Source organism: Protopterus annectens, chromosome 13.part0, assembly GCF_019279795.1.
Source record: "Protopterus annectens isolate FY-2018-M chromosome 13.part0, PAN1.0, whole genome shotgun sequence".
Classification (NCBI taxonomy): Eukaryota; Metazoa; Chordata; order Ceratodontiformes; family Protopteridae; genus Protopterus; species Protopterus annectens.
The window spans coordinates 572,159,063-572,175,016 of NC_056747.1; the positions used below are offsets into that span (position 1 = coordinate 572,159,063).

At 38.7% G+C, this 15,954-nt stretch overlaps 1 protein-coding gene across 2 annotated transcripts in view; it reads right to left on the reverse strand.

The window, feature by feature from the left end:
* Window positions 1–15,954, reverse strand: part of GUSB (glucuronidase beta) — an 875,001-nt gene that overhangs the window by 651,387 nt on the left and 207,660 nt on the right. For both annotated transcript variants that reach the window (XM_044054225.1, XM_044054224.1), the window contains exons 4-5: window positions 5,213–5,355; window positions 4,786–4,973 (exon numbers count right to left, since the gene is read on the reverse strand). In XM_044054225.1, coding sequence (XP_043910160.1) covers window positions 4,786–4,973; window positions 5,213–5,355 — 331 coding nt within the window. The remainder of the gene's footprint in view (window positions 1–4,785; window positions 4,974–5,212; window positions 5,356–15,954) is intronic.

Genomic DNA, 15,954 nt, shown 5'->3' on the forward strand with positions numbered 1-15,954 from the left:
TTTCTATAGCATAATATCTTAATTCTGGACTTCATATTATAATTTTATTTTGGTCGCCATCAACAAGACCCTCATATTTTCATTTTCATTTGTTTGTTTTATTTTTGTTTTCATTTTTATTATGCTGTGTGTTGTTATGTGTGTGTATGTGTATGTCTGGTTTTTACCATTTGTTAATTTTTATATCTTGTTTCTTATTCTATTACTATTAGTATCTCTCTTATTAGTATTTTTTTTTTCAAGCAATCATGTCTTTTAAGAATCCTTTCCCTTTGGAGGAGCCTAAGAAGTCAGTCAAAGTCAAAAATTTCTTTGTTCTTATTTTAACTTTCAAAAAATTTTCTTTTTCTTTTAACATATCCTGCTGTAGTTTATAATTATGTTTTTTTGTTAAGACTCTGAACTGAATGTCTGACTCTTTATTTGACTGATTATGATATTATGTCTATGCATCCTGTCCATGCATGTAGTTGTTTTTTTCCAGTTTTCTTCCTATACAGCTGTCTGGATATACCATCTATATATAGTAATGTTAACATCTAAATTAATCTGCATATTTTCTTTAGAGAAAGTTCAAAAAAAAAAAAAAAATAAAAATCAATTCCCTCCAGTTATTTTATAAGTTATAAGTCTCTTTCCTTATATCCCCCACAAAAAACACACATCACATCTACAAAACGCCATAGTATTTGATGTAATTTTTAAAATGTCATGTATTCAGCAGGTAGGTTTCCTCCCAGTATGCCATGATTGGATTGGCATTTGGCACAGGGGTGTGCCCATTGCTACCTTTTTACTTGTAAATAATATTTTTCTTCATAGCATAGTACATTATTCTCTATGTTTTTCTTTCTTCTGTTATATCTCCTCGTTGTTTTTTTTTTTTCTTTTTTTTGTTTTTTGATTGTGTTTTCTCTCGTTCGTCTGCTCTTGAGCTGAAAAAAAACAAGAAAACAAAGTAAGGAAGGGTCAAGAGGAGAGTTGCAAGTCGTTTCCTCCTAAATTAATTGGTTAGTGTTGTTGCTTTTGGGTTTACATCTGGGCTGTTATCAATTTGAATATTTGATTTTGATTCGGAAGGAGGGGGTAGGCAACAATCTCTAATCTCGAAAAATGATAATGGAATGTATTGTTTGTGTTGTTGCTTATTTATATATTATATAATTATATAATTATATAATTATTTGTTAAATATATGCACTAATATATGGATACTTAACAAGTATTGAAGTCTGTGAGAGAGTTGGCGTTATCATCAGCGTGGGCACTGTTTGGGATCTGTTACCCTGTACCTGAATATAAACCGTGAAGTGAATACTGGAGGTTTTTCGTTCCTTTTCTTCTGTTGATGGCATCTCCTATAATTTAATTTCTCCAAGTATTTTGGGTTTCTAATACCATGACAGGAATGGAATCCATTCCAAAGTCAAGTATGTTTAAAGTTTGTGAATTTAGTATTATTTCAACCTTTGATATTAATCAAACGTGCTCTTAGCAACAGCTGCAATGTGCCCAGAATTGACTTTTTGCAATTCATACAGTTACATATCTAAATACTACTTTGTGAATTCTTTTCTACGAGACCCATTGCTCCTACTACTACTGAAGCTCTCTGGGTATCCTTCTTCTTCCACATTGCCCTCATTTCTACCTGTAAACCGTGGTATTTTATGACTGAGTTTCTCATACGTAAGACACTGTAATCATTGGGTGTAGTAATTTTATTGATCAATGCTACTTTTGTCTTTTTTCTCGCGTCTTCTTTTTGAACTGTTGGTAATGGATGAACCCATGTGATGTAGGCGTCATCATTTTCTATAATGCTTCGTGGCTCATGTTTCCAATGCTTCTCATCTACTTCAAATATTGTAATGTTTGCACAATTCCCAATGCAACAGTCTTGCTACAATATTAGGCCTTTCAGTATACAGGCCCTCTGCCACTAGTGTATCACACTCAGCAATATGATGTGCAACTGTTTCCAGTTCTGTTTTACAGAACCTGCATTTGTCTGTTTCTCCCACACGTTCAATGGACTTTGTAAACAAACATGTATGCAAGTCCACTATCCTGGGCCACCAATATTAACCTTCACCTTTTGGTTCACCACTTCTTAACCATTCCTGCATCAGATCTCAATTAGCATGAGGTTGTTCTAAGAGTTTTCTTTACTTGCAACTACACTTATGCCTTTTCCACATTTCTTGCCTTCTCATCTGATCCTTCTCCTTATAGTCTTTCTTTTTTTTTTGGACATTCAGATGCTACCTGATTTTTATCTACTTTTGGTTTGATCTCCATTCCCACTCGACATCGATATGCTTCTGCAAAACTAAGGAAGGAAGTCATCTTAAGACTTATTCTCTTCATGTTTTAAAAACTTTCACTAAGTTTGGATCTGGTGAGGTCAGCAGGTATGTATGTAGTCCTATGACTGCAGACCTATACATGTAATCAATTTCAAGGAGACCCATACCCCCTTCAGAACAAGGAATATATAATCTTGTTTTTTTGTATATCATTTGAAAAAAGTGTGAAGCATTGTTTTTTGTTTTCCTGTCCAACTGATCTAATATCTTTGGGCCCAGTCACCCCAAAACTGTAAGTTAGAACAGGAACAGCAAATTAGTTCACAGCTTGGACTATGTTCCTAGATGTCAGGGTTGTTTTCAGTATTAATTTTCCTACTCAAAACTCAGTAAAGAGTATTTTAGAACATAGTTGTTCATGTTTTATTGTCAATTCTTCATCAATTCCCAAATATTTATACACTCCCTCCTGCTCAAGTTCCTTTATATACATTTTTGTCTCAGACTGATATTTTCTTTTTTGCTGCAGCTTTCTTTTTTAAAAAGTTGCTTTTGCACATTTATTAAGACTGCATGGCATTCTTGCATCATCGGAGAAAGATATGACCACTTTCAATTGTGCTTTGATCTTCTCATCTAATGAGCAGACACCGCTCCTGGGATGAGTCTGAAAAAGGCCCATGGAGATCAGTGCTTTACCCAAGGAAAACAAACACAAATAAATAAATAACTAAACTAAGCTAAACTAACCTAAAACTAAACTAAACAGTTTTAAATCGTCCACAAAAAGAAGATAAGAAGTTTTTACACTTTGTTGTTTTCTGGGAGACAAATTGTAACCATGACCTAATCTGTATTAGACAGCTTAATGGGATAAGGGCAAGACAAAAGAACAGCAGTGACAAAGAATCACCCTGGAATATCCCCCTCTGAATTTTTATCCCTGGGATAATAATTTTCCCTTTACCATGGCCTAGCTGCAAAGTTGTTTGCCACTGTTTCATGGTCACTGTAATGCAGCCGATCAATACAAGATGCATCGTATGCAACTTTAAGCACTCCTTTATCCATGAATGTGGAATGCTGTAAAATTGTAATCTATCCATACCATACTTAGATTCTTCCCATTTTATGAGATAAACTTTGTTACCAGAAATAAAACTTTACAAATTACAGCATAAATGAACTATAATAAACTATTAGGAATGTTTCTATCAAAACATTTTAAATAAACAATGTAAGACAAGGATTTCTTTAAGTCATTCATGAAAGTATGGCAAACTACGTTAAGAAAGAAATCAATAGTTTTTCACATTGTGGTGTGGCATTACATGGATGAAGGACGTCCAGCCAGGGAAGGCACACAGTTACAAAAGCTATGCTTTACAAGACTACATGGTGCACAGCAGAAAACAGCATACCACTGCAATTTACTGCACAGTCTGTTTTCTGAATATGGATCATGGATGAAGGTTACACAGCAGGGAATTGCAGTAGCAGGGATAACCCCAGCAGCCTCATGGTTTGAGTTCATATGGAGCAGACCTCCATGTCAGTTCTGCGATGTGCAAATTATTCAGCCATTTTCACATTCCCAGAAACATTATGCTGCTGGGAAAGTGCCTCTCTTCCAAACACTCTTTATAACATTTTTTTAATTTCTAGTAGTCTACTGACATACCTGTCTGTACCGTTTTTTCATTCCCAAAACATTGTAAATTAAAAAACCCCAAGAACATTACGGAAAGGAAAGAAAACTCAAAGTAAAATGAAAAACCTTAATTGCTCGAGCCCACAACCTGAAAGCACTGTTTGTTTGTTTAAAAGTAGACTCATTACTGAAGAAATGAAGGGAGGGTGTGAACCAGTACCCCCACCTGAAGTAATCATCAACAACTTGAACAACCTCTTCATACAGCTGTGACCATCCAGCTCCTAAAATCTAAACAACTGCAGGGAGACAAGGTAACTGACAGAGCACCAGAATTCCAAAGCTTTTTATGTCTAGCACACTCAAGACATGTGAGTGACTGGGAGTGGGCAAACACTGGGCTGTTACAGGACGTTTTTTTTTTTTTGGCAAAGGCCTTCTCATGGTACCATTACAGATACTCCCTGCAGCAACTTGATGTGACCTTACATGCCTGACAGTGTTTTATAATACAGGTATCATGTGAAGCACCACTATTCACAATACCTTTACACATTTGTACACCTATAGGACTGTCCTGCTCTCTAGCATATCCGGAAAAGCATGGACTACTGGGGACTTCTGACAATAAAGGACAGGCTAATTTATACAGCATTTCAAGAAATGCAGTGTGTCACTAAAGGTGTACTACCATATCACTTTCAAAAATCCATATCTAAATTCCAAAACAAAGTTGCAGCGAAATACAACAGCATTCGTCAGCAGCATACTATCAAATGACTATATATGGAAATCAAATGAAATATAGGCTACTACCAGAATTACCTCCAAATTGTAGAGGTAACCAGGGTCTCCGTGCATTAAATATGGCCACCAAAGGTTAGGGTCAGGTACTTTAAGCTGTCCTGTGGCTCCAGATCCTGTAGCAACCACTTTCCTTCGCTTATCATACAATTTCAAATTCAGAGAAAATTCAGAACTCCCTTTAATAGACAGTTGAAAATTTATAACACCTAAAAGGAGCAAAAACAACTGTTGTAGTAAAAGAAAAAATACTACGGTTTTCATATGATAAGGAAGATTAACACTATAGAAACTAAACAAAACATAACTAATGTTAAAACAGAAAATACATGTACATTCAGTAGGATACAGACAATGCAAGTTAAAAGGTTACTCATAAAGCAGTGATACAACATGAAACGTTTGATAATGCAGATGAAAGATGTACTTAAAATAAGACTTGACATACCTGTACCATCTGTATAGTCTGTAGTTACTGTGATGTCATCTATATAAATCAAAGGTGTTGTGTACAAAAGAACAGGACGATGGAGTCCAGCATAATTAAAAAAATCAAAATTTATATTCTGCACAAAATATCCAGGTGGATACCTATATTTCAGGAAAAAAAAAACAACAACAATACAAATGCGATCCAGAATGGTTTTCTTTTGAACAGTACATAAGCAGAGTTAAGCAGAAATCAGACAGGATCCTAGATTACCCTATGTTATCTGACAAATAAAGTAAACTGCATGTTTTGTTACAGGGCTATAGTAGTTAAGGTTCTCAGGCAGTTTAAACATGGGCTGAAAAGCAAAGGAGTGGCCACTACTGTAGTGGTTAAAACTGCTGCCTTTCACAGGACTTGATTCTCCAGTGTGCTTCTTGACCAAGGTGAATTCTGTGCTGAGGCCGCATGCCTTTCATGTGCCCATGAAGGCTTCTACCCCTTCCTTCAGTTTCTTTCCAAATCTCTTGCTGGCAATTCTTCAAAGTGCCTGTAGCTATACAAGCAGTGTGTGTTCTCTGAAAAATATTGCATCATAACAAGACAAAGCCCAAAGGTGGAGAGTAAATTAAACTCAAAGAAAAAAAAAAAACCTTCCACCACTTCAATATCGAAATGGAGTAAGTTTATTAAACTATCAGAAAAGGTGTTCATTCCTCAGAAAAAAATGGAACTTCAGCTGACTAAAAAAATACACTTTTAAATAATTTAAATACTATTACTCTAAGATAACACAACTAGAAATTATAAATCAGAAAAGAACAGTTATGTAAATTGCACTTGCTCATAACAGTAGAAGATGTTCAAAATTCTTCACGGCTGCACAGCCTAAGGGTTATATCCTGGCAAGGATAAGCACCCTGCCAGCTTCCTAAAGCTCTAACCCCCATCCCATACTGTAACTCTGGCTGCCTAGAGGCTAATCCCTTTTAGGGTCAGGTATAAAAGCAGACAGAGTGACTAAAAATCTTCAGGACTTTCTTGCCCCAAAAGAAAAAAAGGGGAGGTCATCCTGAAACATCACAAATCCTCTGTCTTCTGACCTTAATAGTACTTTTGAAGAGAAGAAGAAGGAGAGGAAAGAGGAACACATGAAGGTTTTTTTTTCCTGAAAGACAGAGCATCCACTTTTTAAGCTGTGATGAAACCCCTTTGGTCTGGCAGCATTCCCTCCCCAAGCAATGTCCTTTGCATCTAATGAGCTCCCTCGCCTCTGGCACCACTCAGTTTGTCACTGTCCCACTTTGGTGAAATGACAAGCCCACCTTGTTTAATTGCTTATTCCTGTATTATACACATTGCAGTGTTGAATCCCCTTTTCCTGGCGGGGTGTTGTTTCCCTATTGCATAGGCAGTGCTTAGATGCCATGTTTTTACGGTTTTGCAGGAGAATACAAGATGCCATACGCACATATTTTTACCAGAATAACACATGCATTCAGCACGGACTGATAAAGATTGATTCTGGGCCAAGATTGAGAGTGAAGGACTGATTTCTTTTGTGAGCAAATGTCCAACTGCTGGGGCTTCTCTGGTCTCCTTAACAGAAAGCACATGTCTTGAGATGTCTTGAGCACTGCTAGAAGGGAGTTCATTGGATTCTGAACTGACCGTTGCCATGAGCTAGACAGTCTGACTAGTTTCTCTACTTGTAGTTCCAGATTTTTTTTCAGGAGCCAGAGAGCTTAAGATTCACCTTAAGCCTGAAGTAAATTCTGAGTGAGAAGTTGCAAGCTATCACTGGAGCCAGAACCTGAAGCTGGACAATGGCCAAGACCAAACTGAGTAGCAGAGATAGCAGAATGAAAAGCTGGCCCTTCCAGCAGAACTTCGAATGAAATGCTGAATACTTCTTAGAGATCTTCCATAGGCAGATGAAAAGCTCTCTATCTAAAAACTCTTCATCCAGTGATCTGCCGTCTAAATCTTAAAAGCTGCTGCCTCCAAAGCTGTTTGAACAACAAATGTCCAGAAAAGTCAAGGAAGAGGCTGCACGTCAAAAAACTTCTTGACCCTTTCCCCTTCCGGAGGAAAAGAATTTGAGGGGCCTGAGAGACTGGCCCTTTCTGTGGCCCCCAGCTGAAACAAGGGACCCATCTGGAGTAACTGAGAAACTTGCTTGTTTTCTCTTGTGCCTTGCCTTTGAAAAGAGCAAGTCTTGAATTAAATTGCGTGATGAATGAATGATGTAAAATTTGGTGATATCCATGATGTCCAAATTGTCTTTGAGTAATTGAATTAAATTCTGAAAAAGTCTTCCTCTGGAAAAGAGCGGGCAAAGGGCTGCTACGGCGAATCTGCTGGCTGAAAAGAAGAATTGGAGGACTCACCCTGTCTGACAGGACCCACCCCCTACCCTCACCAGAAGTGAGCAGGTGAGCCTCACCCCCTACCCTACCAAGTCTAGACCCTCCCTAGACTAATGCACCTGCCTAGAAATTACCCCTTGTGCCCAAACATAAACTTAACCTTAGGTCTTAGCAGCCAAAAAAATCTTGGTGGGTTTGCCAAAACTCTTTAACAGTTTGTTTTACATCAGACTTTGTTTTCATTTTCCAAAACAACACATCATTCCAGACTCAAAACACACAAAATCTTCAAACTAACATTGCTCAGCTAAATTCATGCTCAGCTAAATTCTGATCCTTCAACCAGGCATGCCATGCCCTTCCCCAGGAGAGGCCTAAGGAGCATCAACCAGCAGGCAAAGAAAACCACATTGCCAAATTGCAAACACCACTTCCCTACCTTCATGCACTGAAATACCTCTCAATACCATCCCAGAGCAACTCAAATTTAATTTTACCACCCGGAAGATTAATTTAAGTGATATTCTGATATTTGAATAATACACCATTGCATGCACAAGAATTAAGTGGAAACTTTATACACTTTCTTTCCCCCTATCCCCACCTATTTCCCTTTCAGCCCAGCCCTTGCCTCTTAATCTTTTAAACCTTTTTTTGCCTTAACACCTTTAGGCCCTTAAAGCCTTTTCCCTAGGACTCCCAAACAGGACTCTTAGTGGCTTATATAATACACCCCTATCTACCCATCAGGCAGCAGGCAAAGGCAGAGTCAGAGGAGAGGAGGAGTCAGGGCAAACATCAAACATCAAAACAACACTTCCACACAGGGATAAGGAGCTAAGGAGATATAAAAAAGTAAAAAATTCCCTAAGCCTAAGCCTTGAATCCAATCCCTCAGCCCCATTTAAAGTGCTCCTGCTCCCTCATGGTCTCCCTGAGGTGAGAAAATCTGAGGAAGGAGGAGGAGGAGGAGAAGGAGTGATCAGAATCACATCAGAATCAAGAATAAGTGGATACTCCTGCAAGTCTCTTCTGAAGACTCTGAAGCCCTCTGAACACTTCAAAAAACTATCAAACTCGGTTCCACCTAGGCCTCTTCTTGAGGCGGGGGCATAGAACTGTTTTTGGAAGCAGAAACTGAACTACTGAAACTGAACTAGAGCCCACTCTCAAAGAAGTTTTGGCAACAGAGGAGGCTCCTTGGGAGAAGGAAGAGAGAAGAACAGAAGAGAGGAGAGGCCCCCTCAGCACCTCCTGAGAAGGCACATCCTGTAACAGTAAAGTAAAGTTTCTGAGACTCCCTCCAGCCTGACTCCTGTGAAACCTCTGGCTCCACTGAGTAAACAAAAGGTATGGTAATCCCTATCCTATGAAGGTATCTGTTTCCAAAAATACAGTTATTCTCTTTTCTGACATCCGTTAAATAAGGAGAAAAGAAAAAAAAAATGTTTCCCCAGGTACTTAGCCAACTCTGTTTTGGTCTGAAACTCGGTTTGAAATATTTCCAGAAAAAACCTGCACCTCGCAAAACTGCTTCTGCATCGGACCATGCTACTGTAACCAATGAAAGACGAACCACAACAAAAGAACAATCTCAATGACAAACGTTCTAACCCACAGCAACTACATACAACAAGAGGGATGATGTGTGGGTGCGGATACCACAGCAACTAAGAACTCGAACATCTACTGTTATGGGTAAGTGCAACCTACACAACTGTACTATGCTCACCATTCTCATTAGTGCAGCAACCTATGGGTAGATTACCAAAGATTACCCAACTTAGTAGGAGGAAGGATACAGGCTCCCTGGAGAATGGTACTTGCAAAGCCTGCTCTGGATCTAGGAGGAATCCATTTGTTGTGCTTTGTAAATGTATACATGGAGGACTAAGTAGCTGCCTCTATAATGCTTCTAGGGTCCACCCCTTTTCAATATGGCACTGAAAAAGCTAATGCCTGGGGTAGAATTGGCCCTAACCCTGTCTGAATGGTTTCACCATGGTGGGAGTAACAAAACACAATATCAGAGAACAACTTTCTAGAGACTTTTCTATGTCAATGTATAGGAAATAAATAGCTTGTCAGCTTTCCTGAAGGACTTGGTTCTGTCAAGGTAATACCGGAGTTGCCTGTACAATTCCAAAGTATGAAGAATCTGTTTTCCCTTGTTTCTGACTCTGGATAAAAAACAGGGAGATTGATGGCTTGATTCAAAGTGAACTCTAAGACAACCTTAAGCATGACTGTAGGGTTAGTCATCAGTATGACCATATCTCTGTGAAAAACAAGACAGGATTCTCCCACCATGACAACTTGCAACTCAGATACTCACCTTGTAGATGTCAGAGCAACAAGTACAACAGTTGTCCAGGTAATGAACCTCAACTCAGCCAAAGAAATAGGTTCAAAAAATGACAAAGCTAGTTTCTCTTGTACAAAACTGATATCCCAGGAAAGGGGTATTTATTTGCAAGGGGGCCTCATATGTAACACCCTTTTCATAAACTGTTTGACCAAACATAGAAAAAAGAGGAGGATCCATGGGCAGGCAAGCTGAAATGGCCACACAATACACTTTGAAAGAAGCATACAAAAGCCCAGATGAAACGTTCTCATGTGAAGCCTGGCAAGTGCTATCACTGGGATCACAGAAGTCATAAGGCCAAGAATTCTGCAGGATTCACTAGCTGAAGCCAGAGTTAGATGAGAAAAGTTCAAGAATACTTCCTGCTAAGATTCCACTTTGTCTTGAGGTGAAAGGACTTTTTTTTTTGCACAAGTGTGTCTACAAAGCACCCCAAAAATCCTGTTTGACAGAGTCATGAAGGATTTCTATACATTTATCTAAAACCCTAGGAGTTAGGATGGATGAAGCTTTTCTAAAGGGCTCCTGGATTCTGGGCAAAGACTCTGCACAAATAAGAAAGTTGTCTAAAGAAGGAAAAATGTGGCTAGCATGCAGTCTGCAGTGAGCCACCACAGCAGCTGGGCACTTTGTAAACACTGTTGGTGCACTGGTCAGTCTAAAGAGTAATGCAGGGAACTGTTAATGTGAACCAGATACACAATATTAGGAACTTCCTGAATTTTGTATGTTATTGTAATGGGATTGTAAGCATCCATAAGATCTAAGGTTACTATTACACAGTGAACTGGGAGAAGGGCTAATAGTGACTGGAGCTTTCATACACAGACGGAGGACAGAGAGACCCAAAATTGGTCTGCAACTGAAATTTAAGGCGTCTGTCAAGACTGACTGCTTTGGGGCAGGAAGAGAGAAAGGGATCAAACCTACCACTGTAGTCCTGGCTTTAAAAATCCCAACATTGGGATATGAAAATCAAGACAGAGGAAGGAAGAGAGAAAGGATTTTCTGATCCTTTTGGGACCAGAAACACAATGAAATAAAAGGACCTTCTTAAGTGTTCTGCAGGAACATGTTCTAAGACACCTGCTTCCAACATGTGTTACAGCATATAAGAAAACCACTCTGGTTTGGACAGTGATGTGAATCCACTTGAGCGGAGCAGGAGAATCTTTCCACTGCCCCAGCTGTAACCCTACTGAATCATCTTTATCTGACAACACAACAGAACACTGAGGGACAGAAGATTTGAAAGTTGGAGGGGAAAAGGTGACCAAGTCTCTGGCATAGTCATTCAGAACCGGGTGTCTGACCTTTTTTGGGGAAATTCCCTTGTTCTTTTGTAGGTGTTTTGGGTGTTACCCTCCTGCCATTATTCTTGGGTGAATGTTGTTATTAGGTTGAGTTGTCCTTTGAAAGGAGAAGAGAGAAAAAAGAAGATTTTGCAAACTTACAAAATACCCATAAAAATAACCCTAAACTGTTCTAGCAGTCCATAAAGTCACTGTCAAACCCCGAGCAGCCCTCTAACCTCCAAACCCATCACAACCTCTAAATACTCAGGTAGTACAACAACTCAGTTCACAGCCAGTTTGTAAATTCTGTCTTATCACTAATCAAGCATAACCCCACCTCACCCCTATTTTGGCTTTTTCCAGATTTCTTGTGATGCGAAGTTGAGAGCCGAGTGGATTTTACAAGGAGCTGAGAGCGTCAGGAGAAGAGAAGTTTGATGCTGCTTATGGCAAGTTTGTTTGCATTGTTAGTAGCAAAGCAGGTAGTATACTTGCTTTTGATGCAGAAGGCTGTGGGTTCTACTCCCACAGTATGCAGATGGATCGCTGATACCGTACTGTGTTATACTTTAAAGGGAGTGGATGCTGCAGTCCTTTGAATCTCCTCCTTTGGAGGAGTTACCTAGTAACTATGAACCTGTTATCAGTTTGCTATCTATTCCCTATTGCAATATTACTAGCATTTCAATTTTTTAATGTAACATAGGCAATTTATTCTTCAAGGGCAACAGACACTTTATTTGTAGATAAAGCAATGAAATATAACATTGTTTGCTAGCAGCAACCTCTTCATTAGTTACAGATCCCTTTAATGTGGAATTATTTAGATGACTCTTACTTCTGCAGAGACTTTGCATATTTACTGATCTTGGTGGATTGTAGTGACAGAAGTTTGAGTGGCCTTTTATGGTTGAAATTTTCTGAAATAGGTAGTTTTGTCATTATTGGTTCATACATTTTGTTTAATTGCTTACTAGAAGACTGTTCAAAACTACAAATTTAAAACACATTCTAAACAGTGGTGCTGTATTATACAAGGAATATAATTAATACAATCAGGAAGGGGAATCAAAGAACGCACAGGTGTATGCATGGCCCCAAAATGTGTAAGGAGCCTATGGTTTGAAAAAAAGCCCAGAGGTAAGCTTAGTCCTTCATTGGCCAGATGCAAATAAATGTGGGCTTTCATGCTGTTTCAATGAATGAGTTTCAAGGGCAGAGAAATTTACTGCTCACAGTAAGTCTGTTTTCATTGCGAGACTGTATTGTTTGTTTAGCAAATGGCTCAGTATTTGTGCTATTTTATTTCAACTTCGTAAATCATTGTAGAAGCAAATAAGAAAACAGTATGCATGCTGACAGTTTTGAACAGTGTTATGGTAACTGAGGAGAAATAGCCAAGCAATGGGTTACTGGAATGGCTGGTAAGGGGCCTCTGCTGGAGAGGTTGGGGGTTGCTGGAGGAGGGGCTACTCAGGGAGGGCCCAATCTATCACCTTGCCTAGGGCCCTATTTAACCATCATTCAGCTCTGGTATTTTGCACTGTTTACTATAAATGATCAGAACTGGAATGAAACAATGAAGTATCAGTTGTAAAAAAATAATAAGCACTTTCATTCGGTGTCTGACATTAAAGGAAAGAAAGTGCTTTTTTACAACTGACACTTTGTTGTTTCATTCCAACTTCTGACAGTTTATTGTTTTCACTGTTATTTAATAACTAGTAATAGTCATATTGTTGAACATGTCAGTGCAGTTCTGCGGACTGTGGACCTCAGCTGAAGTGGCAGCAGCCCACCAAGGTACATTCTGGGCAGTCATTTATGAAGTAACAGCAGTAAAAATAATGATGATGATAAAATAAGACTTAATGCAGCAAGAAACTGGAATAACTTTGCTGTTACTGTGTTTTCAGAAGTTAATACAGTTTCTTCCTTACCTTAACTCATTTTTTTCATTAATGCAAGTTGGCCCCAGTTTTGTTAGATTTTTTTGCCACGCCAGAAACATTAATTTATTTAAAAGAACAATAAAAATACTGTGTGATTTTTATTCTGCTTACAAAAAGTTATTAAAGCTTCTTGCCTGACTTAAAGCCTTCAGTTAGTTTATTTATTATTATTGTTATTTTTCAAGTTGCCCAGTTTTTGTTGCACTTCTTTTTTATTTAATTGAACAAATAAAAAAATGCAACAGGTCGCGCTTGAAAGTGCTAAACAGCTTTTGCTCACAGATCTTACTTAAATTTCAAAACCTCATACCTCAAGGGATAAAGACAAAAACTTAATGGGTCTGGTCTGGATAAAGATCAAAGGTCCAGAATCAGGGACGGATTTTAAGTACAAGTGTTCTTGTATGCATTGTTGCTCGAATAACAGGTTTTGCATTTGCCTACATTTTCTGAAGGATAGAAGTCTGAATCTCAAGCGTCTATCATTAAGTTTTGCAATCCTCATAAATTTGCCAGAAAATCGCACATGAGGAACAGACCAAAAATATGACACAAAATTAAGGACAGTCAAACTTATGCTCTGATCTCTCAACCTCTTCAGCCAAGAATCAGGAGAAAGTGTGAAAGGCTCAAAAACATGGACAAATGTTTTACTCGTCACCAAAGAAATGGATGAATGTACAACACTTCACATCACATTATCTTGACCTGGCCAAGCCTTTTGACACAATCTCCTAGTTGGGTGTAGCACAAATGATGAATAATCTAGGAGAAAACATTTACATCACTAGCTGGATTGCCAACTAGTTCACAGGATGCAGAAGAACAACATAGGGGAAGTTACCTCTAGAAAGAGACCAGTCACCAATGGAGTCCCCCGGGGTTTGGTGCGGAGACTTTTTCTGTTTGGCATATACATCTCAAAATTAAAAGGAAATACCAAAGGGCTTTGGCCGACTAAGTTTAAAATGACTGCAAGCTAGGAGCAGTTACTGAATCCCCAAATGACTTAACCATCATGCAGGAAGGTTTGTCCCAAACAATAACTGGTGCCAGAATCATGAATTGAAACTAAATATCTTTTGGGAAGACATCTACACTTCAGAGAACTGTCAAATTGACAATACCCCCCGAGAACTGACCCTGTTGTTTAGCATTTGGAAACATGTGTGTACAGTGATCTAACTTTTGGCCAACATGTGCCCAGAGTCATAAAGTCTTTCTATATTGCACAGCTTATAAACAAATCGATTGTGACTAGATCTAGAGATGTTGTTGTCCCCCTTTTCAAAGCCCTTTTAGGTCAATCATTTTGTATAATGCCCACTTTGACATGCATCTGTCCAGACCCATACAACAATTGGACTACCCCACAGAGATACTTACTAAAAGGATAAAAGTCCTAAATAATAGGCGTTGCATGGACCACCTCAAAGATTTATTACTACACTCTGTATCCTACAGAGTACTTAGAGGTGACCTGAGTCTGGCATACAAGACATCCTCCGACCTAATACTGATGGACCTACTGACATCAGCAAGTCAAATGGCATCAGAAATACTCAGTCCAGGTATCTAAACTGAATGTTGTGGAGAGATGGAGATATATCACATAGGCTACCACTGTTCCAGAACAGACTACCCTTTCAAGTAAAACAAAGTTCATGCCTGTCCATATTCAGATGCAACTTGGATCTAAGGATGGGTAATAGAAAATGTACTCCAGGATTGCCTCTCATGCCACTAATGGATAGAGGTAGCTCCTAAATGCTGAATTCCTTACATGGGTCCCCTCAAATTATCTATGGTATGATCACAGTTATTCTCACTAGGGCTAATGTACAAATTATCAGCCATGGGATAGGTAAGACCAATCAGGAAATGTTAATTCAAGCATCAAAAGGGAGACTGGCTAAGCTTAAAATGTCCTCCAAGCGAACCAATGTTGTGGTAGTAAATAGTTTTAAAAAATTGTCCTTTTTAGATCACCAAGTGCCCCTTCTCACTCTCTGCCCCCAGCCTTCAACAGCTTCTGGCACCTCTGATGAATAATAGTAGTAATTGCAGTAGGATCAGCTGTAAGATGAGAATAAAGGAATGCATTTCCTTGTGAAACTCTATAAAATGTATTTGCCTTTTTTTTTTTTTTTTTTAAGGAACTGATGGGACAGAATCAGAAGCACTACAGGCAGCCTTTAATGCATTCTTCAAAGCAAGCAAAGCAGGAGAAATGGGTGTAGAAACAGAGATTCCTTGTTCAAGTAAACCATAATACCTACCCAACTCTGGGAGTACATCTGTCCATCTGTCTCCAAGCAAATACATCCCTCAGTATGAAAATAGTCTCAGAAAAGGAGAAAGCTTCCACTAATTCCTCTTTGGGCTCACTACTCACAGACTGAGTGTCTTGGAAAACAGAATCTTGGGGTGAGTGAACCCTGTCACTAACACCATCAGAAAAATGCATCCTCTTCCTTAGAAAAAGGAACATCAGTATTAGAAGAAAGCATACATAGCACCATCCGAAAAATTCATCCTCTTCCTTAGAAAGGGGAATAGTAGTATTAGAAGACGGCATATAGTACCATCACACAAAAAAAAAAAAACATTCTCTTCCTTAGAGGAACAGCAAATTTAGAAAAAGGCATACAAGATGGACATAATTAAAAATTAGCTGCTTAGAAACGATCAGTTGTTGAATTGTGAAAGCGCTTGCTCTTTTACCTTTCCCTAAAGTTTACTTCCTTTGGAATTTGGATACCTACTCAACCATGGT